We start from the raw sequence: 22,761 nt of genomic DNA, 5'->3' as shown, positions 1-22,761 counted from the left end.
AGTTGGACTCAGATTGGCGCCCATATAGGGTGCCAATGCTGCAGCTGGAGGATTAGCACACTAACCCACCCTGCCAGTCTGATCTCTGACCTGCAGTCACCACTTGGTTTCTTCCCCCACCTACCCTACAATCTGGCAAAAGTCTGTCTTGCCCTGCACACTGCAGAGAAGGAGCTGGGGGACCAGGGTTGTGACATGGGGACAAAGCCAACGCCTGCAATGTCAGCAGCCTTCACGGGCACTGCCTTGCTGTCTCCCACCTACCCCCTCTGTTTCAAATTAAAAATGTGTTTTTCTTAAAAATTAAAAAAAAATTAAATAAAATACTTTATTTTAAAAAGTAGAGATTCCCACCCCATTCTGGGGTCCTGCCATTTCACATGCGCTCGCCCAGCTGCATCCCAGAAAGGACACAGTTACCAGGCTGGCCATGTGGGGGTTGTACTGACCAAGTACAACCTGGCCTACAGACACTCTCCCCCGCCTGCTGCTCCCCACCAGATGCCATTGTGCAGTCTGGGGGTGGAGACAGGCTATGGGTGCCCATGCTACGGGTGCCCATGCTACAGCTGGCTTTACAACCCTGGTCAGCGGTTCTTCCCCACCCACATGCTCCTGGGTCCAAAGCCCACCTGCTCCCCAACCAGCTGGGAGTTGCACAAAGCAGACTGGCCCCACAGCCTGGAGTCTAGTGCCTGGCTCAAACTGGGAGCACCTAGGCAGCCTGGGCAGTGCCCCCTGCTGGAACTAGAGCTTAAGAGCAGCAGGGCTGACTAGACACCAACACCTGAGGAACCAGCCCAGCCCAGCCCAGCCCCCGCCACACGGGGACCCCAGCCCAGACCTGGCTATACTGGATACAGACTCAGCCAAGGTCTAGGGCCAGGGGAGGAGGGGCGGAGTCTGACGAGCTGCGCCCTCCTCCCTGCTGGTGCCCAGGAGTAGCCCAGCTGCTGGGGCCCAAGGCTCTGCCCAGCTCATCCAACAGGGTGGCAGGGTCACAAGTTCTTGAGTCTTCTAAGGGGCCGGGATCCCATACATGGGGTCCCAAGCAGTGTCTCAAGGGCAGAGGCAGGCCCTGCCCGGGCTGGCCTCTAGGTCACAGGCAGCTGTGGGGACCTCAGGGCCACAGCTCTCTCCTCTCATGGCCACTCCTCTGTAGCCACAATGCCCCCACTTCCTGTTTCTGAAGCAAACAGCTCAGGGTCAGGTGCCCACGGGGACGTCACAGCCAGCACCAGGCCACCATGGAACTGAGCAGGGCTGAGCTATTGAGGGGAACCCTGGGGGCCCAGCTGGCCTTTTGCAGAGGTGGGGAGGAGGGGCAGGCAGGGGTGCTATCAGATGGGTGAAACTGGGCAGGGAGGAGGTGGGGCAGAGGTTGACAGAGTGGGCAGAAAGCACCCCTCTACATCCACTTCCCAGGTGTGTACCAGCTGGTGTTGGGTCCCAAGGGTGCCTGTCCTTGGGCTCAGGATTGGGCTGGTGTTCCCACAAGGGGAATGGGACCAGAACCCTCCCAGAACCATAACACCCCAACACCAAGCAATAATTTGTTGATAAAATGAGCATTTTAATTAAATCTGCCCTGTGATTTAACATATTCTCATCTTTAGTTGTTTCTGTAAAAGCAGAGACAAGAGAGAGTCTTCTGTCTGCTGGCTCACTCCTCAGATGGCCGCAATTGCCAGAGCTGGACCAGGCTCCATCCAGGTTTTCCATGTGTATGCAGGGGCCCAGGCCCTTGGGTGTCAGGCTGTCTTCTGGGCCATCAGCAGGAAACTGGCCCAGAAGGGCAATTCAAGCCAAGGTATGCAGGTGCCCAGCCCTGCTGGGCCCTCACCCGAGGTTCAGGAGAGCTGGACAGAACTGGACCCAAGCCATGGACATCCTCCCCAAGCTGTGGCATACCACCCTTCAGAGGGATGCCCGGGGCTCAGCTGGGTGGGGGCTGGGTCCTCAGCCCTGATGTCCTGTGGGCGGCTGAGCTGAGGGTTGAGATACATGGCGTGTGACTCTTGTGGGCTCTTCCTCACCACCTCTGCCCAGGCGGCTTTGGGGCAACTGGCAGGCCAGCAGTCCTCTTGGAGCAAGACAGAAAATGTGTAAGGGCTATGGTAACTGAAGGTGAACAATTGATCAAGGCAGCCAGCATGCCCTGAGGTTGAGGGGAGGGCAATCTCGGGTCATCCTCAAGCTTCCAGGTGGGCCTTGTATGGTTGACTCTGTGCCTGACTAGGCTGTGGGCCCTAACCCAGGTGGACTGTGTGCGCAGGTTGACTGTGCACAGGTGGGCCGTGTGTGGATGACTGCCCAGCTGGGCCCGTACTCACCAAGTGACAGAGGGTGCGCCCGAATACCTCAGGGTGGCTCTGTGTTGCTTTGTGATGGATAATCTGACCCCTTGTGCAGAGGGCAGCCCCATGCAGGACACAGGAGGACACAGGGACACAGCCCCGCCCCAGCTCACCTGGGTCACGGCTGGGTCAGCAGCTCCAGGCCTGGGCTTGGCCGGGGGCACTGGGGGTGCAGAGCTTGGCTTGATGACCTGTGTGGGTCAATACCATGAGGTCCCTGACCTGTGTGTGGGACAAGCCAAGCCACATTCCCTAGGGGACCCCCCAAAAGGCCAGCATGCGGCTGGGCCGAGTCCTGCTGCTGCTGCTGAGGACCCTTGAGTGCAGCCCTCCAGCCCCCTACTGCCTGACACACGGACAGTGTGCAATACCTCCCCTGGGAGTGCTGGTGTGAAGTATTAGCAGGTCAGGGATGGCCACAGCCCACAGGAAGTAGAGTGAGATCAGCACTGCTTGCCCCCCACCCCACCACTCCCATGTGCTCACCTGCCTGGGCTTCACAAGGGGCTTGGCGGGTGGAGCAGGTCTGAGCTGAGGGCGGGAGAGGAGTCAGCTGGGCAGCCATGACCCCAGGGGTTGGAGGCAGACAGGGACAGGCTCCCCGACCCCAGGGCTTTGTGGCCTCCAGCTCCACTCCACTTCTGTACCTCCCAGCAGGAAGGATTCCCAGAGCGCACCCACACTGGGGATCCCCTGGTCCCATTGAGTGACACCCATGTCCCGTGACAACCCATCCCATGACACCCCAGCCTGAGACACCCTGAACTGTGTGACACCCGTGTCCTGGGACATCCAAGTCCCCGTCCTGGTGAATGTGGCCTCAAAGGTGGGGGGCTGGGGATGGTCCTCACTGAGCCCCTTTCACCTCATAGGAGATAGTTGTCTTTGCTGGGGTTCCAGTGGAAGATGAGGGGCTAGGCAGTCGGCTGGGGAGGTTGGGAGAGGCTGGAAGGTGCGGGGTAGGGGCCAAGGCCTCACCCCCCAGGCGGAAGAGTGGGTTGGGCATCCCCATGGAGGCCTTGGATGCTGGGCTCCTGGGGAGGGACAGGACCATCAGTGTCCCCCAACCACACCCTGATGCCCGCAAGGGCCCAGGGCTGCCTGTGTGGGGAGGCAAGGCATGTGCAGGGCAGGCCCCACCTCCCATGGCCACAACTCTGAGCCTTGCGGTAGATGATAGCAGCTGCCACGGCGACCAGCACAACTGCCAGGACCACCACAGCCACCAGGCCGCCGAACGGGAGCCTACTGGGGGCTGTAAGACACAGGTTTGGCTAGCCAGGCTGGATACTTGGCTGACTGTGGAAGTCCCAGCCCCTTGGTGGTGGGGTGGAGGAAACAGCAGGTGGGGGTAGCCAGGGCTAGGCTGGCCTTGAGGGGCCTCATCCCCACCCCAGGCCCAAGGGTGCCTACCTACAGGCCCAGGAGCCAGCCGCTCTGCACAGTAGGGTGGGGCCCAGCCTGCCAGACAGTGGCATTCCCTCTTGTGGTTGCAGACCTGGGAGCGCTCAGACTCAGGCTCAAGGCCCCCAGGGGCCTGCCCCTCCTGCCTCCCCTGGAATCCCCAGGCTGGCCTTGGGGAGAGGCTCTGTGGAGACCCTGTGGGCAGGATAGCCTGGGCAGGCCAGCGTACCCCGTGGCCATGGCACTTGGCAGAACAGTTCCTGGATCTATAGACATCGAGACCCTGGCAGCGTCCATCCCAGCAGACCTGCCAGTGGGGCAGAGGGTGGTCAGCACAGCTGGAGGCCCAGGTCCCACTCCCAACCCCAACCCTGCACACCACCCCAGCTCTGCCTTGGCCACCCAAGTGGCCAGACACTGCTCACCTGGCTGGGGCCACATTTGGTGCCAGAGGGCACAGCCTCAAAGGCCATGTTGCTGTCCGTGAACAGGGCCTGGCAGGTGGCCACACTGGATGTAATGGTGCAGTACCTGCGCAGTGGGGGCTCCAGACCCCCCTCGCAGAACAGGATGCCACACCTGTCAGCCCTGCAATGAGGGCAGCACCTGTGGGTCCTAGAGCTAGGGCAGTACCCTGCCAACCACTCCCCCGCCCCCAGAGCTGGCTGCAGGGGCTGGGAGCTCCATGGGCAGGTCCTTGGATCCTGCTGCACTCACCTGCCCAAGCCGATTGGGATGCTACCCTGGCAGCTGGGGGAGATGCTGTAGGTGAAGCAGGTGTTCATGGCCACCCGTGCACCTGCAGGGCCAGGAGCAAGTCAGCCCTGGCCACACCAAGATGTTGGCTCTGGGTCCCACAGGCAGCAGCTGGGCCCTCCTTACCTGGCCCCCATAGCTCCTGACAGCGCTGGGTTAATGAGGGGCAGGTCCCCTTGTAGCAGAAGCCCTCTGGACAGGGCGTGCCATTTTCCCGGAATGAATCCTCTGGACACTCGTGCTCCTGGCCATCACAAAGCTCTTCCAGGTCACAGGCATCTTTGGCTGGGCGGCAGAGCTCACCAGCTGGTCGCACCTGCCCAGCGGTGGGGGGAACCCAGCGTCCTGGCCCCACTCACAGTCTTAGTCCATCTACCCACCCACTCACCCACTGGCCGGTAGAGACCAGCACAGGGTCCTTCACTGACCTGGCAGGCATGGCAGCAGGCACCATGGGCACAGACGGCTCCTTCAGCCAATTGGCAGGTGGTGGCATTGCAGCAGGGGTTCCTGCAGGCCTGGGAGGAGACTTGAGCAGCTGCCCCCAGGCCTGAGAGAAGAGGCCTGGTTCCTTGCTTCTCCCACTCCCTGGGGTTGGGGCATACCTGTGCGGGGCCACAGTCACACTGCTCCCCTGGTTCCACAAAGTGGTTCCCACATGTGGGGCCACCCACCAGCCGGCGGGGGTCGGGAACATTGGCCAGACAGTCCGTCTGGGGCCCATCCAGGAAGGTCTCCAGATGGGTACGGCTGCAGCCGCTGAACATCCGTGGAAACCTGGAACTGCAGGGAGGGGCACAGTCCCCTCAGGGGCTGGCATCTGAGCTCCCTCCTTGTCCACCCTGCCCACAAACTCAGGGACGCACCTGATGCTGGAGGCCATGATACAGCCACCGGTCCCACTGGGTGCTGGGCAGTGACAGCCCTGTACATTCTCATCGTGGTCCATGCCCAGGTTGTGACCCAGCTCATGAGCCATGGTAGATGCCACACCCAGCGGGTTTGGGCTGTGATCCTGCAGGGGGAGGGGCTGTGAGTACCTGGCACAAGGACCTGGGTTCTAGGATATACCCACTGCCCCGGGCCACCTGGGGCCTCCCCTTACCTGATTCACAGCCCCCGAGCTCCGGGAACACATGGCTGACACCTTGGCCAGCCCCACGGTGGTCCCGCTGAAGTCCACGCCCCTGGAATGGACAGCCACAAGGTGCCCTGTCCATGCTCCCAGCCCCATCCCCTCCTGTCCCTGTCCACTCACGTGATGAGCTGCACATTGTCGTGAGGCTGCTTTCCCAGCAGGTGGTGCGCTCGCCAGCCCAGGAGGGCATCTAGTGTGCGTTCGGCCTCGGGGCTGACATGGAAGGCGTCCAGGCGATCCCACATCTCCAGGCCGACCAGCACTACTCGCATGTTCAGCGCCTGGTACAGCTGGGGGTACCGAAGGGTGGCAGGGCCATGAGGTATGTCTGGGAATAACCAGATATGGCACAGGGTCCTCACACTGTGCCCCTAAATCAGCCCTGCTCATAGGTGCCCCACCTGGTCCACATGGTTCACTGCTTCCAGCACCCGCTTCTGCACGGCCTTTCTGCTCCCCCACTTTCGGAACTGAGGACAAAAGACCCATGGCTGGTGTGCTGGGGAACAAGACCACAGAGACCTGCCTATTCGGGAGGTCCCGGCCTTCCTGGTCAGGAGCCTCATACCTCTGCAGTATCTGTGACCACGTAGAGCTCCACGTAGCGGGTCTCCCGGGCCAGCGGCCAGTTCTGGGCCACAGCAAGGAGAAGCCAGTGAGTCCTTGGCCAGCACTTTGCTGGAAGCCTGCCCCCAACCCCCTTCCCCTCAGGCAGGGCTGTCCAGAGAGAGGCCCCCAGGGAGCTGCTCACCCTGGGTCTAAAGGCTGCTGAGACCCGGGGCCCCTGTAGGCTATCCAGGCTGCTGTTGCTGACCCCGCAAGTTCCAGTTGTGGGCAGCAGGTGCTCGGCTAGGTACAGGGCATGCCGCCCGTCCTCAGCTCCATCCAAGGGCTCGATCAGGTGCACAGCAGAGCCAACCCGGAAAAAACCCCTGTGTGGAGGCCAGGAGAGTGCTTCTGGCTACTAGGGTCAGGGCAGGCAGCCTGAGTACCCTGACTGTCCAAGGAAGACGCTTCCCTAGGCCCAGCCTCCAGCCCTTCTCCCCACTTAATCCCCTCAACTCCCAGGCCCCACAGGGCCCACCTGAGGCCGTTGCAGGTACTGAGGCTGGCAGCTGAGACTGGCTGACCCTCCACATGGCCCTGGTAGAGGCAGTGGTCCTGGAGGGAGGGCACAAGTCTCAAACCCACCCTGTGCCCTGCCGCCACGGCAAAGGGGCTGCCTGGCTGTACCTGCTGGAGCTGCTCTGTCACCTCCACACCATCAGCGCCTGTGTAGGTCTCTGTGTAACCTGGGCTCAGTAAGTCCCTGGAGGAGCAGGTACCACTGAGCACCTGGGCCAGAGTGGACGGGTTGGGCAGGTGGGCTGGAGCCCTGCTCACCTATTCTTGCGAAGGTGCAGTGTGAAGCTGAGGCCCCTGGCCTGCAGCACGTAGCTCACATCCTCTGGGTACTGACCCTGGGCCAGAAACAGGGCGTGGTGAGTAGACTCAACCAGGCCACCCAGCCTGGGTCACAGCTCAGCCTGGGGGAAGTCATCAACCCTTGGCCCTTGGCCAGAGCTCCTCCCGGCCTGCCGCAGAGGACCCCTGAGCTGGCCTGATGCTTGGGTCCTAGCTGAGGCCTGCTAAACCTCCAAGTGGGGTGATGCCAAAGCAGCCTCTGTGTCTGGCTGTCCCTCCCCAGACACCCACCCTGAGGGAGCTGGCAGGTACAGGGTCGGCACCCTCTTGAAGAACCTCAGGGTGGGAGTGCCCTCCCGCTCACAGCCTCCAATACCTGCTGAACCCCAACGCCCACCGTTACCAAGAAGGAGCCGAGATGCCATATCACAGTGGGGACGTGGTGGTAGGCAGTCACAGGGGGCCAACGGAAACTTACTGAGTTGGAAGGAAGGGCTCGGCGGGCACGAGATCCTGGCAGGCGCTGGGGCCACACCACCTGGTAAGGCTGTGTGGGGAGCCGGGGTGCAGCCAGGGCCGTGGCTGAAGGAGAGGTGGTCAGAGGCACGTGGCCCCTGCACTGATGCCCCCACCCAGTACCTCTCCTCTGTGTGACCACAGGATTGCATCCAAGCAGGAACTGGGCAGAGCCACTCCTGCCCCCACCCATGTTCTCACCTCACCAAGCACTGCAAACCCCGTATCCAACAACAGACCTGCAGCTGCAGCCTGGGTCCAGGCGGTCAGGAGACCCTCCCTCCCTTCCCCCTCCCAGAGTCGGGGGGCTGTGTGCATCAAGTGTGAGAACTGCTATTCATCTCCACCCTTCTCAGAAGGCAAGCTGGGCCAGGGGCTCTGGCACAGGTCCCCACACGGCAGACACTCTCATGCTCCCTTTTCTTCCCCCAATCCCCACCCGGGCCCAGCAGGATGCATAGCCCTCCAGAACAGCTGGCTGTACCCTGTGTAGTCAGCCAGTCCCAGCTGGCCACTGCCTGCTTTGTCGCTGTTGCAGGAGGTGTGGGAGGCCAGGTGACCCGCCTCCCCCCGACACCCACTCACCCTGTAGGCACAGCCAGGGGAGCAACCAAGGCCCCCAGCCACACATGGTCCAGTATCAGGTCTGAGGGCTCCTCCTAGCACTCTGGCTCCTTGGTTCAGGCCCAGCCCCTGGACTCCCTGGCCCCGCCCCTGCCTTCCCCAGCCAATAGGCCCTTCTCATGGAAGGGCACAGGAACTGGGCCAGGGTGGTGCACACCTGACTTGCCCAACCTGGCAGCCTTGACTATCTCCCCAATGGCTCCCAGCAGTCTGGTCTCCTGGGCCCACTCACATCCAGCACTCAAGGAAGCTTTCAGCTACATCCTGTATCCTGCTCTTCCCGCAGTAAGGTCTGGGCCAGCAGGAGGCTGCCTAGGCTGCTCCTTGGGGCTGTCCCCAGCCCTGCTTTGGGGGTTCTACAGGGCCAGCTGAGCCCTCCACCTTGCTTCCACCTCCCACCCCCCATTGAGGGACCAGAACTCACGGCACCCACAGTAATGCTGCCTACAGGTGCAGATCCACACCCCTTTATCCACAGTCCCCTGCCCCACCTGTCCACACTGGCCCATAACCCACCCCCCATGGCCATATGGGACTTTTCAGGTCCAGGGCAGTTCAGTGACACCTGCAGAAGTGGACACAGAATGGCCAGATAGACTCCCCATGCCTCCTGAGGTCACACCTCACTGGGGAGACAGGCAAACAGGGAGAACTTCCTGGGGTCAGGTTGGAAAGCACTTCAAAGGGTGATGTCGGGGGGGTGGCTAGGATGGCCCTGTGGTCTGAAGGCACACAGCAGGGACCATGCAGACTTCAGCTGGAGAGGGGACGCCTCTGGCTGGAGGAGCTGTTCTACTGGTTCCTTGGCGGGGGGTCACTCATTCCAGCACCTCCTGGCTGAGGTCCCCCTCTGCTCATACCCCTCTGCACAACACCATGTAGAAACCTGTTTACTCCAGGTCTACAGACCCAGGACTACACAGACAGCCCAGCCCCACCCAAGAGGCCACCAGGTGGGGGTTGGGCTGGGTTTTGCAAGTGGTACAGGAAGGGGTGTTGCCATGGCTGGTGGTGTGGCTACCACAGGATTAGGGAACTGAGAAGTAGAGGAGTATTGGAGTGACTGAGCAGCCAAGGAACCCCAGTTGAAGATCTGGGTGTAGATGGGAAGCTGGCCGCATCAGAGTCCTGCAGAGCCAGGTGTGTGAGTCTTTATGTGGACACAGCAGTGTGAGTCTTTATTCAGAGCAGGGCAGCTGGAGAAAACAGAGAGCCCAGTGCTGATGGCTGTTGCAATACATCCACATGGGCAGGCCAATGGCACCTGCTGGCCCGTGGACTTCCTTCCTGGGCTGAGGCTCACTGTGCAGTGACCGCCACCCTGGGCACTGCTGCTGAGGGTCCTCGGGGGCCAGGCACAGGTGGTGCTGCCCTCTGGCTCCTCTCTGCAGACAGGCGCTCCAGGCGCTCCGCGTAGAAGCCGTTGAAGTCCAGCCTGTGAGAGGGAGAGGGCCGCCCTTAGACTGCTTAAGGAGGCCACACTGGTCACCATTCTGACAAGGTGTGCCGTTGGCCATTTGCACAGTGACGCGGCCCTCACTTAGTTCCAAAGGCAGACACACAAAATGCAATCTATCCATCCTCTGGTTGACATTCCGAATGACCAGCAGCTAGGCCAGGCCAAGAGACCATGAGGGTCTCCCATGAGGGTGCAGGGGCTCTGGCACGTGGGCTGTCACCGGCTATCTTCCTAGGTGCACTGGCAGGGAGCAGGAGTGGAAGTGGAGCAGCCAGGACTGTGCTCTTGGAAGTAACAGAGCTGGCCCTTCCCAGCTGCTCAGCAGCATCCATGCTCCCAGCCCAGTTACGGTGGGGGGGGGGGGGGGGGCTCCAATCGCCCTCCAGGGACAGCAGCCTGCCCAGTCTGGTCTCTACCCCACCTACCTGGAGATGACACTGGCCATGCCGTGCTCACAGTCGCTAGTGCTATAGATGCTCAGTCGGGCCAGCAGGTCCAGCAGGTGAGCAGAGAAGTTCTTGTCAAAGCTGCTGATAGCAGCCTCGAAGCCAGAGGCCAGCTGAGGTGTGTCCATGTGCTCAGTCAGGTGCTGGGACACACAGAAGAGCAGGTAAGCACACACCCTGTGCCACCACAGCTCCCTGAAGAGTCTGTTTTTGTTGTTGCTTTTAAAGACTTATGTATTTGAAAGGCAGAATGAGGGAGAAAGAGCTTTCACCCGCTGGTTGACTGTCATGGTCAGGGCTGGAACAGGCCCATGCCAGCTCTGCAACAAGGCTTCCAAGCAGCATGTGCTGATCTCAGCCCACTGGTGTTGAGTACCCCTAGCCGCCTCATTGGGGGTTCAATGTGGGCGCAGTGAGCACTGTCCCCACAACTCCTCACAAGGAGCAGGCCCCTTCCAGGTCTCCCTCCGGGCTACACAGGGACCAAGCACTTGGGCCATTCTCTGCTGTATTCCCAGACCACAGGCAGACAGTTGAAGGGGAAGTGGAGCAGAAGGGACCTGAACTGGCACGCATAGGATACCAACACCACAGCCTCTCCTGCTAGGTCACAGCGCCTGCCCCAGGCCTGGCCTTTGTTTCCTTCTTCTTTCCACGATACTTCCCCTTATTTGAAACACACGGGCTTCTGCCACTGCTGGTTTACTCCCTAGATGGTCCCAATAGCTGAGGCTGGGCGAGAACGGAGTCAGGAAGGGCAAACGCTGTTCTTGTCTGACGCAGCAGCAGGGACCCAACCACTGCAGCCCGGGAGCACAGCTGGGTCGCACACGTGACTTCCACATGACAGAATGGCCTGCACCCTGCACCCCACTGCCTTTCTTCTGAACGGATTGTCCAGATGACCTCATGAGACACAAACTCCCTGAGACCAGGGCACTGGGACAAGCCACCGCGGGAACCCCACCTGAGCCGTGTAGCACCGCAGGGCAAGTCTTTCCTGCCAGACTCTGAGCCCACCATGCCCATCTACACCTGCTGATCCCTGCTAATGAGCATGGCCACACCTTCACCCATACTGTGACCTTGTCCCTCATCCTTCCTGCTGTCAGAGGGAGGAGGAGATAAAAACCATGACGCTGACCCCAGCATGGCCACGGGGACAGGATTGAGGATAGCTGAGGGTACGTACCCTCCTGGCAGACTCCTTCCGGCTGCGTTCCTCGGCCCGCTCGGCTTCTGTGGGCGGCCCCAGCATGGTGCCATGCTCCAGCGTAAGCCGGCCCAGCTCGCTGTCCAGTTTCAGGCTCTGTGTGAACTTCTGGGGTTTGGGGATGGTGCTCATCAGCACAGCCATGGACTCTGTAGGAAACAACTTCCCCAAACTCATGGCTTCTGGGGTCCCGCCAGGCTCTGGGCCTGGGGGGTTCCAGCACCCGCACCCCACCCCTACAAGAGCCCAAGTTACCCCTGCCACTTGACCCTGTCTTTGGGCAACTGCTGTGATGAGGGCCCCAAAATGCTGAGGGAGTCATCACTGTGCTCTGACCAGGCCCAGGACAACACTGGGGATGGCCAGGTAGGCCCAGGAAGCCCTCCTGGGCAGAGGAAGGGCAGCAAGGGGACAGCCGGCACACCTGCATACAGTTGGTGAACATGACGCACACCGACATGAGCTTGGAGAAGACCTTCAGTAGCTCGGGGTTGGTCAGCATGCAGTCCTTCAGGCACGTGTCCAGGAAGCTTGTGTGGTGGCCCAGGACGTCATCAATGTTGCAGGCCTGTGGATGGAGGGCTGGGCCTGTTCCCCGGGCTCTAGCCACCCTTCTCAGTGCCTCCCTCCCCCCATTCCACGTCCTCTCTGCCTTTTTCCCATGCCCTCCTCCACCTCTGTGCCTCTCCCTCTCCCTGGTACTTGGCAGACCACAGGACTAGGCTGGGAGACAATGGACGCCCCAGCCCTGGTCATGCTAGGCCCACTGCCAACTCACAGATTTCAGGTTCTTCTCCAGAACGTGCCAGGTGGGCTCCATGACCTCGAACATCATGTAGTACTGGATATTCTGCACGAAGTTGAGCATGCGCTGGCGCAGCGTGAAGGCACTGGCGAACCTGGGCACGCACTGGGGTCAGCAGCTGCTCCTGCCTACGGATGCCCAGATGTGCTTCCAGTCTAGGCACACCTGACAGCAGCAGGCCTGACGCCTGCAGGACGGCACCCGCCAGGCTGGCCATGGACACTTGTAGGCCACACGTAGGGCACACCTCCAGTGTGCATGATCCCCAGATTTCCCTGGTGCCGTGGCACATGGCCACATGGGCGTACGCAAAGGCAGGGAACAGTGCAGTTGTAGGCTGCCACACCAGGTCAGCATGCTCCTTGTGGGGGCTGCCCCCACATGGAAGCCCCAGTGGGGCGGCCAGGGGGCTTACCAGCGGGCTGAGGTCAACGCGTGCTGCTTGGCGGTCTTGTTGCTGATCCACACGTTGCAGAGCTGACGCTCCACGTGCTTGCAGTAGAACATGTGCCGGAACAGCATCTGGTAGCGAGTCAGTGCCTTCCTGGGGAGACAGACGGGGCCTGTGCTGCAACCTGGCCACCATACAAGCATCTTCAGGTCCCGTGGCTGGCCCTCACCTGCTGATGATGAGCGACAGTGGCCACTTGACGATGTAGTCAAAGGAGAAAGCCTCGAGCCCACTAAGGGTGAGCTCAGTGGGGTCCACGTGGGCCATGGCCTTCTCTTGCCTGGTCTCGATCGCCAGCACCCGGAGCAGCTGGGTGACCAGGTCATGAGGCATTAGGTCGATCTGAGGGAAACAAAAGGTGGCACCGACCCTTCAGAGGCCAGACCTATAGTAGTCGCAGCATGAGAGCTAGACCTGGCTTGGCTCAGACCCATGCATGCTTCTGACCTGCATGTCCCTCTGACCCACGTGTGCTGGCATGCTTGCAATCCAAGCAAAGCTCAGACACTGAGTGAACACAACGCAGTGAAAAAAACCTCAGCCCCCACAGCCGGACACCTGTGCGCCAGTGAGCACAGGTGCAGGACAATGATGGCATCCTGCACTCAGTAATGACCACACAGATGTTAGCCATGGGGAGACCACCAGAGACACAGGGGACATTCTGCAGATGGCTCCAAAGAGCGACAATACGGAAAACGAAAGTACCCAATGCACAAAGCACCCTAGAAGACCAGCAAGATAGAGTTGAGCCAGAAACGCAGGCTCCTAGAGCAGGCAGTGGTACTGGACAATCTTAAAGAATGCTCAACACTGGGGCCTGGCACGGTGGCGCAGTGGCTAAGGTCCTCTCCTTGAATGCCTGGGATCCCATATGGGCGCCGGTTCTAATCCTGGCAGCCCCACTTCCCATCCAGCTCCCTGCCTGTGGCCTGGGAAAGCAGTCGAGGACGGCCCAAAGCTTTGGGACCCTGCACCCTCATGGGAGACCCGGAAGAGGCTCCTGGCTTCAGACCGGCATAGCATCGGCCATTGCGCTCACTTGCGGAGTGAATCATCGGACAGAAGACCTTCCTCTCTGTCTCTCCTCTCTATATATCCGCCTTTGCAATAAAAAAAAAAAAAAAAAAAAAGAATGCTCAACACTGGAGAGTTGGAGAGTGTCCGAGACTCTGGCACAGTGGTTGTGTGACCTCAGTGTGTGACCCAGGGGACATGTGAGCTGTCTGTACTGGTCACACCAGTTGGTAGGTTGAGTGTGGCAGCTGCTCCCCCCACAGTGGACAATGCTGCACTGACCCACTACCAGATGTTGTTCCGGCACATGTTCTACTGCAAGCCCTCCCACTCCTCCAGGGCTTTGGTGTATGCAGTTCAGGCTCTTGTTCACATCTAGGAAGTGAAGCAGTAGGTGGAAGATGCCTCTCCCTCTCTTACTCTGCCTTTTAAATGAATCAATCAATTCTATAAAATGAATTCTACATAATTGTGAAATCTCTTCTCCAAACACTACAGGCTAGAGAAATAATAACTGATGAAACACCACAAAACCTTTACAACGTGAACCTGAAGAACCCAGCCACCAATGGCTCACAGGGAGGCTATGGAAGGCCCACGACTAATAGACACACTACCTGCAGATACATGATGTGGTGAGCAGGGTCAGGAAGCCTGCAGATATGACACCAGGACAGGGACATGCAGACAGGAGACACTGTCAGGACATCAGGACAGGCAAGGGCAAATGGGAAAGCAGTGAGTGACATGGGCAACGTAGACATGAACACACACTGTCTGGAAACAGACAGGACCGGGAACACACGAGGGAGATCATGAGGCTGACTTGGGCACAGAGGGAGATGAGCAGCTGGGATGTGTCATGGTAAGGAGCAGGCCAGGAGCACACACCTGTCAGGTGGTACCTGACAGGACCTGAGGCTCGCACACAGCAGAGTGCACATACCAAAGGACACCAAGTGTCCAGCCACCCGACCTGCCCCTGAGCAGCATGTGGAACTCTGCAGCACGGCGGCAGTCCATGCCCACCTTGAGGTCATCCTTGAAGGGGTCGGTATTGGCCGTGCTCATGCGCAGCGCCAGCTCCAGTAGGGCCTCCAGCCGTGTGGGCGTGATGTCTTCCACAGGTTTCCTCAGCTCTTCCTCAGTGAGGTCCATGAAGTGCACGAAGAAGTCCCCCTGGTCCATCAGGAAGTAGCGCTTGATGGACCTGCCACCAGGATAGCACACAGCTTGCTGGGGGCTGAGATGGGGCCACCAAGACTTGGGCCAGGAAGTAGGCCAGGACCCTGTACCTCAGGTGGGCCAGCAGCTCCTGCTCCTGCATCAGGAAGTCCAGGAGTACCCTGCTGGCATAGCTGAAGGCCTTCTCAATCTGCTCCACATATGCCCGCTCCTTCAGTGTGTAGAGGATCTCCTGGGCCACAGGGCACGTGACATCATGGCCACACTCTCGGACCACATTCAGGTACTTCCCTGAAAGCAGAAAGGGAGGGTAAGGCCACCACAGCAGACCTGGGTGGGCAGGTGGAGCCCCCAGGGAGGGTGTGGCACCTGTGCTGAGGATCTTGCCAGCCATCTTCTGCAAGAAGGACGGGATCTGCTGGGGCACAACAGTGTAGCGCTGGTCCCAGTAGCGGTCATTGTAGTCCTCCTGGATCTTCTCCTTGCGCAGCTCGTGCTCCTCCACCATGAACTCACTGCGAGGCATGTGGCAGTGTGAGCGTGACAGCTGGTGCTGATGTGGGAACACTGCCTCAGCCTCCTCTCCCAGCCCAGCTCCCAGTCAACATGCCTGGGAGACTCGGATGGAGCACTGGACCAGCCCCAGCCAGCCTGTTTAGCGAGTGAACCAGTGGACACGAGAAACCTCTCCCAACTCCATTGTTAATTTCACATAAACAAGTGCTTTAAAAGAAAAAAAACCTACCCACCTCAGTTCAAAGATTTATCTGTTTTTATTGGAAAGGCAGATTTTACGGAGAGGAGAGCCAGAGAAAGATCTTCCATCTACTGGTTCACTTCCCAAACGGTCACAAAGGTCAAAACTGAGCCAACCTAAAACCAGGAGCCTCAACTGGTCTCCCAGGGGTGCAGAGTCCCAAGGCTTTGGGCCGACCTCTGCTGCTTCCCCAGGCCACAGTGGGGATCTAGATGAGAATTGGAGCAGCCAGGGCACGAACTGGTGCCCACATGGGATGCTGGCACTTGCAGGTGGAGGATTAGCTAATTGAACCATTGCAATGGGCCCACACAACCGGATATCTGACTGGGGATGTAGGGGTGCATCGAGCCTCACAGAAACTGACCCACCTTTACTCCCACAGTGAACAGAGGCACCAAGAGCACTCCCACTGGGACAATGAGCTCAACATAAATATGTCCCACTTATCAGCAGTCACCCTAAAGAGGGTGCTGTGGTGCCTGAGGCACACGGAAGCCTGTGGGCCAGGGGACACAGTCTCACAGGAGGAAGCCCAGGACCCTGATCCTCAACCACCCACTGAAAGCCAACTGCACCGTATTCCTGGGCTAAGCGCAAGGCACAGTGCATGTGGGGAGCTGTCCAGAGCAACAAGCCCACCGAGCAGTGACCCTCCACAGGACGGGCCCAACCTGTATGGGTCATGGATGATGCCCCGATAGATCCACTTCTCCAGAACCTCAAAGTAGGGCACACTGGCCGCCTTGGTCAGGTACAGGCAGAGCTCCTGGGCCTGGCTGTCTCCTGTGTAGTTGACTGTCCTGTCGTGGAGCAGGCTTAGTGTTGCGCCCCCGAGGCACTCGCCTTTGTCCACTGAGGTGGCTGCAGGAGGAAGGAAGCTCAGTGAGCCACTCTCCATCCAGCGTGGCCCTACCCATTCCGCTGACAGGTACTCCTCCCCACGGAGCCCTTCCAGAGCTGTGGCAGCTCTAGAGAGTGAGCCCAGCGCTGGCCCTAGCCTAGGCCTCCCTCAAGCATGCTGGCCTAGGACGGTGTACCGAGAGAGGCCAGGATGTCCACGGTGCGCATGGCTGGCTGGATGTAGAACCAGAGCTTCTGCAGCGACAGCAGGCCCTGTCTGTGCAACTGCTCCAGCTGCGTGACCAGGATCAGGTACTCCTTGACCAGGGTGCGCATGGCGGCTGCCAGCGCATGGTTCACCTGGCCATACTCGAAGGAAGACTTCTCCTCGATGAACCTATGGGGAAGCACCCAGTGTCCCGCCCAGGGCAGCAGGCAAAGGGTCCCTGGCACACAGCAGAGGGGCTGGCCAAGACAGCACCCTACCTGGTCACGGTGGAGTAGCTGGCAGCCACTGGAAGGATCCTGTTCACCAACTCACGGATGGACAGGTCAAGGTTGGGGTCCACAAGGAAAGTGCGAGTCTGCCTCCCAGCCAGAGGCTGGGCAGTGATATACCGGCCATCCACGCCCACCAGCACATACAGCAAGTCCTCCACCACAGCTGCCTCCTGGGCAGCCAGGGGCAGCGCACCTGAGGACAGATACTGTGGGGTTCAGGGCTCCCACTGGCTGCAGCTGAGCCTGTGGATCCCACAGGGCATCGACACAGGGCCAGGGCCTCACCCACACTCGGGCTTCTCCTCAGGCAAGCAGATGCCTCACATTCTGCCACGTATTCCTCACACCCCAAGTGCATAGCTATGGTAGGTAGAGGGCAAGAGGCGAGCAGCAGAGCCCTGATGTCAGCTGTGTTCACAGGCCCTCTCCGCAAGGCGACACCAGCCCAAACTTTTGAGAACTGAACTTTTTTAAAGTCCTTGGGATGGGCACCCATGTGGGAGACGTTGTCTTTGGATGGGTCTAGCCCTATCCATGGTACAGACAGCCCAGGTCCTTGGGAGGGGCACGCCCGTGAGAAATGCAGTCTTTGGATGGGCCTAGCCCTAGCCATGGTGCAAATGGCCCCGTGGATGGATAACTTCTCTCTCTTGCCCTGCCTTTCACATAAATAAAATCCTTAAACACACTCAGAGAAAGTCCCAGCCTGGGAGCTTGGGAGGCACTGTAGGACTTCCCTAGGGGAAGGAAGAGCCCTGTGAGGGCAGCTGGGACCAGCTATGGTGCTGGCTGGCTCACAGAGAATGGCCTCTGGTTGTGAAGCCCCCTTGGTGACTCCCCAGGGTCCTGCAGGGTGTGGGGTTCTTGAGGCAGCCTCAGTCTAGGCACTGCTCATGTCTCCATCGTCCCCCTTAGCCGTGCAGTCCTGCACACAGGACAGCACCACTGCCATCCTAGACGACAGAGAGGGGAACCTTGGGCTGAGCTGAGGGTGCACAGGGACAGAGTGCAAGGGCAAGGTCTCTGCAGCTCACAGTGCTGGGCTGTCAGGGCTCAGGGGTCCCAGCACAGCCCTGTGGGGGTGAGAAAGTGATACAGTGGCAGGGAGGATGCACATCTGTGTTCAGGACAGTGCCAGAGGCTGCAGGGCCAAGTTCTGTGAGCCCCGCTGCATTTCAGCACTGACGGTGACAGGTAGGGCAGAACTGCCGTGAGCCAGCACTGCAGAGCATCAACATGGAGCCCATAGGTTCACTCCAGGAAACACACGGGGATGAGAAGCCGGTGGAGCAGCCTGGGACAGGTGCCCAGGACTCCGAAAGCACCCCCAGTGCTCAACTGCTGCAAGCCCTGAAGGACACCACCTGACCAGCACACACAGGCAGGCCACTATGTGGTCATCACATACATGCATGTGTTGTGAGGACCCCAGGAGCCAGACACAAACACGGACTTACCTATGGGCAATGCCACATCCGTACTCAGCCCAGAGCCAATGAGGAAGTCCCCAGCCAGCGCTGGCCTCTCATACACCCAGGCCGGGAAGACAGGGAGGGGCTGGCCCAGATTCCTCTTGTTCTGCTTGTCACGAAGCATCTTTCTGGTAAGCTCGAAGGACTAACAAGACATTTCCAAACACAAACAGAAAGGCCACTTCAGGGCAGAGGCACCAGGCCGACACTGCTCATCTGACACACACAGGAGGCTCTGGCACGGGACGCCTGCAGCACAGGTCTGCCGTCCCAGACTGTCTGGGGGCCTTGGCATTGTATGGGGACCCACAGAAGCCATGGCACCAGTAACAGGAGCAGCACTATGAAGAGCATAAGCCCTGTTTCTGAAGGCGATCTGCCAGCTCCCGCATCCTGTGGAGAGGGTACCATGAGCCTGGCAAGAAAGGAGGTTAACCATGTGCTGAGTGCTGGACCTGGGTCTCCCCCCACATCCTCCAGTACCAAGGGGTCAGCCCTGAAGCCCAGGCTGTGTCCTGTCATGCTGAGAGGACTTCAGAGTCAACAGGCAAGAACATGAGAAGACACCCGAGACGGCCAACCTGAGACCGGGGTGGATACAAACTCAGACCCAGGAGGGAGACCTAGAAAACCAGGGTCACACGGGGAGCACAGCACCCGGCTGGCTCAGGTGACCCCAAGGCCCCAGGAAGCAGGGAAGCAGACCCACCTCCCATGTCTGTCAAGCTCCTGAGAAGCAGACCCAGAAGCCACTCTCATAGGCTTGTCTGTTATCAAACACCTTTGACAGGTGGAACTGGGCCAGGACCTCCATCTAGGTCTCCTAAGTGCTGGCAGGTACTGATCATTAGCCCATCCATGGGCCGCTGATCGCCATGAGCCAGGCTGGGAAGTAGACCCACATACTTCTGAGAATATGACAGGGTGTCCAACAGGGTCCTGCCAGCCAGTTGCTACCCAGAAGGTTGGCAGTCACCTGGAGCCCAGGCAGGGCTCAGCACTGCACCTCTGCACGCCTAAGTCTAGGTTTTAATTATTTTATTTTTCAAGATTTATTTGAAAGGCAGAAGAACCATGGAGAGACAAGGATAGAGATGAAGAGAAATCAACCTATGTGCCATCCACTTCTTCACTTCTAAATAACTGCAATGGCCAGGGCGGGGCCAGGCACTTGGGTCATTGTCCACTGCCCTCCCAGGTGCACTTGCAGAAGTGAAGCAATGGAGCCCCAAGCCGGGACCACGTGGGATGCCAGGACCGCAAGCGGCAACTAAGCTGCTACGTCAAAGTGCCATCCCCGCCTCAACTGCTGACCACCACACAAGTGCCCACCCGGGTGGTACCTGCTGCAAGGTGGTGCCTGTGGCTACACTGCCCAGCTGCTTCCTGAGCTCCTCCAGCTCCTGCAGGGACATCTTGGAGGCCGAGGCTGGGACGCTGAAGCTGGTAGTGCTGCTAGCAGCCAGCTCACCCCTGTCCTTTGCGTTCTGCTGTAGATACTGCAGGGTCTGAGAGCACACAAACCGTGTCCCCAAGGGACGTCAGCCCTGGACTCTGTCAAGCAGAGCCTGCAACAGCCCCTGGCGGTCCATGTGTCCAGTCATGGCTATGGACCAGGAATTCACCATCCTGGCTGCCTGCTTGGTCTTCACCCAAGCCTGCCCCCTCACCCGCCCCGGCAGAGGTGACTGTAGGTCAATGACCTCCCAAGCTCCTGACGCGGGGCACGAGCCGCTCAGCCTTGGCTCCTGGACAGTGCTTCCCAACAGGTCCCCCCTTCAGGGTCAGAGGAGCGCCCACCTCTCTGTCCTCTGTCAGTTTTGACAGCAAGTACACCAGAGGATCCAGGTTCCTTGCATTTTTGGATTTCAGTTCATCATATTTCTTTAAAAAGTCTTCTGGAGTACGAGAAAACTCCGCGATTTTAACCTGAAAAGCACAAATGTAAAAAACATAATGGCAGCAGTTAATCTAAAAGCTCCAAGAATCAGACTCAGAAACAAAACACACAATTAATGCAAATCATTCTGTCTCAGAAAGAAAACAGACAGACCCACATAGCCACACCTGTGGAAGGTCAGAGACCCATGGGGCTTCACTCCCTGATCAGCGACCCTCAGCACTGACCCCAGAGCTCCCACGGGGCCCCACCCATCACTGTATCAATGTCCAACTGTGTGTCCTGCCTGCCCTGGCTGTCCATCACCACCTAAACGTCCCCTCACATGCCCTGCCCATCCGTCCATCACTCCAAGTGTTCCCTTGTGTACCTTGCCCAGCCCTGCCCGGCCGCGTGCTCACCTTGGCGCTGTGAGCAGACACTGTCGTGGACACGTAGGGAGTCCTGTTCTTCTGTAGCAGGTCCATGTAGACCTCCGCCCCGTCGCCCCCACGCACACGGAGCAAGCTAAGCAGTTCGTTGACGTCATGGTGAATCCGAAACTCACTCATGGCTCCCGTGCTCACGCCCAGCGTCACTGCGGGGCGTCTACAAGCACCAACAGTGCAGGGTGAGAGAAGCCTCCACAGCCATGTCCACACGTGACATCAGGGCTCATGTGGCTGGCACTGCTGGACCTTTCCCTTCTCAGGGGTTTCAGCAGGGGACTGCAATGGGAGCTGGGTGGACTTGAACCTGTGCTTGGCACAGGACAGCTGGGGCTCAACCCACCATGCCATAGCAGTGGCCCCACTCCTACACGTGGACCAGGGCCACCAAGGAGCTGCTTAGCTGCTGCCCCCAGCTAGTGGAGAGCATGTTCCCAGAGCTTGTCCCCAGAGGCTCTGCGCCTGTCCTGTGAGTGAGGCTCTTGTTGATGCTGCCCCTTCACGTGCTATGTCCTAGCTCCAGCTAAATGCAAGGAGGCTCAGGAAGGTGCAGGTTCCCATCACCCCTACATCTATCTGTCAGTGGGGGAGACGGGTGTCCATTTCAGCTTCGCCTCCCTGTTCATTAGCCGCCTCAGGGGTCAAGACACAACCAGATCGGGACCAGCATCATGATATAGCAGGTCCAGTAACCAACTGTGGAGCTGGCATCCCATACGGGCGCTAGTTCAAGTTGCAGCTGCTCCACTTTCCTTCCAGCTTCCTGCTTAGAGCATGGAAGCAGCAGAGGATGGTTCAAGTCCCAGGCCACTGTACTTGTGGGAGACCCAGGAGCAGCTCGTGGCACTGTCTGGCCCAGTCCTAGCCACTGTCACAGGCATATGTGGAGCCAGCCAGGCAAAGATTTCTCCTGTCTTTTTCTCTGAAATACACAACCAGGCAGCAGCTGACCCTGCTCCCATTGCTATGACACCCTGGCATGCCCACTGGGGGCACAGTTGCCAGACCCCACGACACCATTCAACACAGGCGAAGGGCCCTGATATGGGACTTTGACTCAGAATCCCACTGGAAATTGCAGGCAAAACCACTTATGTCTGAGTTTTCCAAGTCATCATCTTCCACCAAGTTCTCCTAGGCTCTGACTTGCCACCCCCCACACACACTCCATGAGGGGCCATGTCATAGGCAGCAGGTTCAGCTGCTGCTCACAACATCAGAGCGGCAGGCCCAGCTCCCCCAAAGCACTCAGGGAGCAGCATTGCCATCCTCCTGCCTGGGGCCTGGCACCAGTATGCACGAGGCCAGCAGGGCCACGGCAGATGTGTGGGACAGACACAGGAATTGTGCCACTCTCACTTGCAAATACAAAAGCAGCAGCAGGATCATGTTGCAGTGTCATCGGGCTACCCGCTTCAGCACAGACCAGTCCAGTGAGCCTGTGCATTGTGGACAGACCTCTGCTACCTCATCGGGTGAACAGTGGCCACCCAACACTGGAGCTGACCCTGACCGGACCACCCTTGGGACAGGCCAGGGTTGGGCAGCTCCCGCGGAGCGTGAGGTCATCCCTGCAGCGTGGAGCCCCGGCGGAAGCCAGAGCGCCCAGTGGTTTCCCCTGCAGGAGCCCCGAGCTCCTGTCCACCCTCGACTCGCCCTCCGCGGGCATCTGCCAATGCCTGAGGGGAGCAGGGCACAGCTCAGCTGTTCAGGGGACGCGCCGGAGCCGGACACACAAATCTTGCATCCAACGCTTCGCGCCACACTCCCACCCCAATCTCAGCGCGCCGGGCGGCGTGGGGCCACGAGCCTCGCGCGGACAATTGCTGCCCGGCATCCTCACCCCAGGGCCGCTCCAGCGGGAGCCAGAGTCCCTGGCGGACCCCGAGGCCAGCATCCGGCTGGATCCCAAAGCCAACCCGCCGGATCCCACGGCCAGCGTCCCGCCGGACCCCAAGGCCAGCGCCCCGCCGGACCCCAAGGCCAGCGTCCCGCCGGACCCCAAGGCCAGCCCGCCCCATCCCGGGGACTCACCGCCGGGCCGCACAACCGGGCGCCAAACTGCACTCTCCGCCGCCGGAAGCG

At 59.5% G+C, this 22,761-nt stretch overlaps 2 protein-coding genes across 7 annotated transcripts; both read right to left on the bottom strand.

Moving 5' to 3' along the window:
• Positions 1-1,552: 1,552 nt before the first annotated feature.
• Positions 1,553-9,259, bottom strand: ADAM8 (ADAM metallopeptidase domain 8). 5 transcript variants are annotated; one of them, XM_040991909.1, is made up of 23 exons: positions 8,161-9,259; positions 7,538-7,641; positions 7,039-7,115; positions 6,889-6,964; positions 6,740-6,816; positions 6,407-6,587; positions 6,224-6,286; positions 6,057-6,125; positions 5,776-5,945; positions 5,623-5,704; positions 5,384-5,532; positions 5,123-5,300; positions 4,946-5,035; positions 4,644-4,833; positions 4,479-4,560; positions 4,187-4,349; positions 3,991-4,068; positions 3,771-3,855; positions 3,498-3,612; positions 3,223-3,391; positions 2,844-2,888; positions 2,471-2,548; positions 1,553-2,081 (listed from the first exon to the last, which is right to left on the bottom strand). In XM_040991909.1, the coding sequence occupies exons 1-23, from the start codon at positions 8,204-8,206 to the stop codon at positions 1,851-1,853; spliced, it is 2,598 nt and encodes an 865-aa protein (XP_040847843.1). In that variant the 5' UTR covers positions 8,207-9,259; the 3' UTR covers positions 1,553-1,850. The 5 variants fall into 5 exon arrangements, with proteins under 5 accessions (XP_040847843.1, XP_040847842.1, XP_040847844.1 ...); XM_040991908.1 differs by lacking the exon at positions 8,161-9,259 and having other exon boundaries at positions 4,644-4,761; positions 7,538-8,123; XM_040991910.1 differs by lacking the exon at positions 8,161-9,259 and having other exon boundaries at positions 1,957-2,083; positions 7,538-8,122.
• A 99-nt stretch (positions 9,260-9,358) lies between these two features.
• Positions 9,359-22,748, bottom strand: TUBGCP2 (tubulin gamma complex associated protein 2). 2 transcript variants are annotated; one of them, XM_040991906.1, is made up of 18 exons: positions 22,711-22,748; positions 20,650-20,836; positions 20,149-20,277; positions 19,692-19,856; positions 18,334-18,493; positions 16,862-17,069; positions 16,573-16,772; positions 16,207-16,396; positions 15,145-15,290; positions 14,886-15,066; positions 14,620-14,800; positions 12,743-12,915; positions 12,538-12,666; positions 12,096-12,216; positions 11,742-11,885; positions 11,297-11,425; positions 10,084-10,247; positions 9,359-9,634 (listed from the first exon to the last, which is right to left on the bottom strand). In XM_040991906.1, the coding sequence occupies exons 2-18, from the start codon at positions 20,797-20,799 to the stop codon at positions 9,499-9,501; spliced, it is 2,706 nt and encodes a 901-aa protein (XP_040847840.1). In that variant the 5' UTR covers positions 20,800-20,836; positions 22,711-22,748; the 3' UTR covers positions 9,359-9,498. The 2 variants fall into 2 exon arrangements, with proteins under 2 accessions (XP_040847840.1, XP_040847841.1); XM_040991907.1 differs by lacking the exons at positions 9,359-9,634; positions 10,084-10,247 and having other exon boundaries at positions 11,351-11,466.
• Positions 22,749-22,761: the final 13 nt, after the last annotated feature.

This window comes from Ochotona curzoniae, unplaced genomic scaffold (genome assembly GCF_017591425.1).
Source record: "Ochotona curzoniae isolate NIBS_2020 unplaced genomic scaffold, NIBS_Ocur_1.0 contig_66, whole genome shotgun sequence".
Taxonomy (NCBI): domain Eukaryota; kingdom Metazoa; phylum Chordata; class Mammalia; order Lagomorpha; family Ochotonidae; genus Ochotona; species Ochotona curzoniae.
This window is presented reverse-complemented; position numbering and strand designations above follow the sequence as displayed.

Excerpts from the sequence above, each read along its gene's own strand:
- ADAM8 (XM_040991908.1), bottom strand. The coding sequence starts at position 7,768 with ATGGGTGGGGGCAGGAGTGGCTCTGCCCAGTTCCTGCTTGGATGCAAT. Across the intron at positions 6,588-6,739 it reads AGTACCTGCAACGGCCTCAG|GGGTTTTTTCCGGGTTGGCT; the intron begins GTGGGCCCTGTG and ends GCCTCCACACAG. Across the intron at positions 5,533-5,622 it reads GCTCGGGGGCTGTGAATCAG|GATCACAGCCCAAACCCGCT; the intron begins GTAAGGGGAGGC and ends CTCCCCCTGCAG.
- TUBGCP2 (XM_040991906.1), bottom strand. The coding sequence starts at position 20,799 with ATGAGTGAGTTTCGGATTCACCATGACGTCAACGAACTGCTTAGCTTG. Across the intron at positions 16,773-16,861 it reads AGCTACTCCACCGTGACCAG|GTTCATCGAGGAGAAGTCTT; the intron begins GTAGGGTGCTGT and ends GCTTCCCCATAG. Across the intron at positions 15,067-15,144 it reads TGGCAAGATCCTCAGCACAG|GGAAGTACCTGAATGTGGTC; the intron begins GTGCCACACCCT and ends TTCTGCTTTCAG.